The following is a 2,611-nucleotide window of genomic DNA, read 5'->3' as shown; positions in this document are numbered from 1 at the left end:
AATTTTATGCAGCTTATAATTAAACCGATTTTTTACAACATTTTGAGTGTGTCTAAATACTTCTTCACATATCTAGGTTTTCTCCATATTAGAGTTTAGAGTCATTTTTTTCTTTTTATTGATATTTCAACAAATAAATGAGAATATAGAAGTCTGGGTATTTACAGGGCTGACGACCGTCATAGGCTGGTTTAAGTGATCACTTTACACACGTGTAACATTCACCAATTCTACCCATTATTGACAACCACACTGCTCAAAAATTATTGGACGTTCTCTATATATATGAACCAATTTAGAAACATTATTCTTGAATCACTAGAACTTCACTAGAGACATCTATTGGTGAGATGTAAAGAAGCTTTTTTTAAAGCAGAAACTCTTATACCAGCCGGCTGGTATAAGGCAGCAGCTCCGTAAATGCCCTGACTTCCATATTCTTCTTCATCTTTGATGAGACGTCAAAAAATAATATGAAAATAACTCCTGTAATTGGAGATAATCCAGATTTTGGGAACAAGTATTTGGACACACTCGAAATGTTACCAGATTCTTCTTTATCCATGTTCAAATCACTCACTCCTTTCAAGAACGTCATAAATCAAAAATCGTCAATTTTCAGTTGTGCATGTTTTTGGAATGTCAAGAAAATGTACTATATCCCAGCACATGAGGCATATTTTTAACTTAATATTTACCCGCTACAGGGTAGAAAATGTTGTTTTTGCATTTTGAAGAAAAGGTACTGTTGATTATATTTTTTATATATACTAAATATTTTTCAAATGGAGAAAATACCTTCAGGTTTTACTTAAATAGATCTGTTGCACAATAAAAAGTTCAATAAGTGGTTTGATATTTATTTTTAATTTATTATGTTATATTTTTAAACTTTAAAAACGTTCTCCTGAAAAATCAAGTTTTTTTGTTTATGACGTTCTTGAAAGGAGTGAGCGATATGTCAAAAATGGAGAAGGATAAATAATAATATAATAATTATTCATACAAATTGCAAGAAAGCACCTTCAACTAAATGATATTATAAACCATATTCTTCTTCGTCTATGTTGACATGTAAAAATGTTATCACAGTTAGGTTCAATCTTTCTTTATCGGTCGGGGAAAAACAGAAAAGAAAGCTCCGACAAATAATTTATCAAATATTTATTGTAACTTATTCTAAGAAGAGTCTTGATCAGTTTATTCCTTGAGTTTGGTGTCGAGGAAAGCGATTTTTTCCACCGCGTCAGGTGGTCCGTCGATCTTCAGCTTGCCTTGCTTAATGGCGTCGTCCCGGGTCAGCTCTTTCTTGGCGAGCATCACGAAGGCCGTGTCGTCAATGGTCACGGTGACGTCCACGCTGCCGGAGTAGGGCCCCTCGTAGAACTCCAGTTTCTTCAAGTCCATCGCTGGAAGGTGAGGAAGTCGGTATTTAATAAGTGAGTTATGACTTATTTCACGTGAGTTATTTGACGTGGGGAATGTAGAAGAGATGCGAAGAGTTTGTTATGATGAGAATAGTTCATATTTTTTTCTCCAAAATATATTTACCAAAATATCTTAGTCGTACAGGAGAAAAAAACCAACTAACAAAACTTAAACTGATCAGGTGGGCCAATTAAATCACTTTTGCTTGTGCAAGAAAATAAACATCAATACAGTTAGTCATTTTTAACAAGTCAATATATTATACTTCCATGTTTAAAATCGCTTTGAAATTTTTTCATGTTAAGCTAGTAAGATATCAAATAGTCAATAATCACGTTTTTGCAAAAAATGTACTTGGTCACTTTCTCCTGTATGACTACGATATGTGGACGCTTAAAATGTGTAGCGTGAATCGGCTGGAGGCATTTGAGATGTGGATGCATCGAAGGATACTTCGGATACCCTGGATGGACATGGTCAGTAATGCGAGACTTCTCTAAAGTGCCAGTGCGGATAGGAAACTAATATTAAATATTAAAGTGCCCTATGCACCATTAGGGTGCGGATAAGTGAAGTGAGTTAAGAATAAATGGACGCGAAACTTGAAGCTCGGCGAAGCAAAGATACTTACTAAATTGTTTGACTTCTTTTCCACCGTCAGTGATCTTGATGTTGAATACCAGAAGCACCTTCCTGTTGGCAGGATTAGGGTCTGCTGCAGCCATCTTCTCCTTGATCTTCTCGATTACCGCTTGACACTTCAGAGCCATTTTTGAGTGGAGTTACTAAAAACGACAATTTAATACAATTTTTCTTGAATGTTTTTCGCAGGTACTTTGTGGCACATTTGATAAACTTTATAAAATAAAAATTAAAAGTGGTTAAAACAAAGTTGTTTTATTTTATAAAGTTTATTGTTTCGGCATTCACGTTGTGGTAAGATCTTGAAATTGTAAAATTGTATTGTTAACAAAATAGTAAAATAAGAAAACTCAAGTGTTTTTCTTTTATAATTTAATATTAAATCAGTTTTAAATCTAGTTATATTTCGTGTATGACATATTTTATTTCCACCTTTAGACTACGAAACTGGCCAATTGAATCCCGCCAATTGCTATGTAAATAAATTCAAGAAAGATATATTTTCAATTGGTCTGGGGTATGTGATGTATTTTTCACTTTT

At 33.8% G+C, this 2,611-nt stretch overlaps 1 protein-coding gene across 1 annotated transcript; it reads right to left on the bottom strand.

Moving 5' to 3' along the window:
* Positions 1-1,155: 1,155 nt before the first annotated feature.
* On the bottom strand, positions 1,156-2,263 carry LOC148308715 (non-specific lipid-transfer protein-like 1). Its single transcript, XM_088261282.1, has 2 exons — positions 2,060-2,263; positions 1,156-1,409 (listed from the first exon to the last, which is right to left on the bottom strand). Exons 1-2 carry the CDS (start codon positions 2,196-2,198, stop codon positions 1,201-1,203), a joined length of 348 nt encoding a protein of 115 aa, XP_088117408.1. The 5' UTR covers positions 2,199-2,263; the 3' UTR covers positions 1,156-1,200.
* Positions 2,264-2,611: the final 348 nt, after the last annotated feature.

The sequence above is a fragment of the Brachycentrus maculatus genome, unplaced genomic scaffold (assembly GCF_059751285.1).
Source record: "Brachycentrus maculatus isolate JH-2025_06_01 unplaced genomic scaffold, ASM5975128v1 h1tg000152l, whole genome shotgun sequence".
In the NCBI taxonomy this organism is placed as follows: domain Eukaryota; kingdom Metazoa; phylum Arthropoda; class Insecta; order Trichoptera; family Brachycentridae; genus Brachycentrus; species Brachycentrus maculatus.
The sequence above is the reverse complement of the archived record's forward strand: the minus strand, read 5'-3'. Positions and strand labels throughout refer to the sequence as shown.

Coding starts and splice junctions, on each gene's coding strand:
- LOC148308715 (XM_088261282.1), bottom strand. CDS start 2,198: ATGGCTCTGAAGTGTCAAGCGGTAATCGAGAAGATCAAGGAGAAGATG. Junction 1,410..2,059: donor AAAAGAAGTCAAACAATTTA/GTAAGTATCTTT, acceptor CTCACCTTCCAG/CGATGGACTTGAAGAAACTG.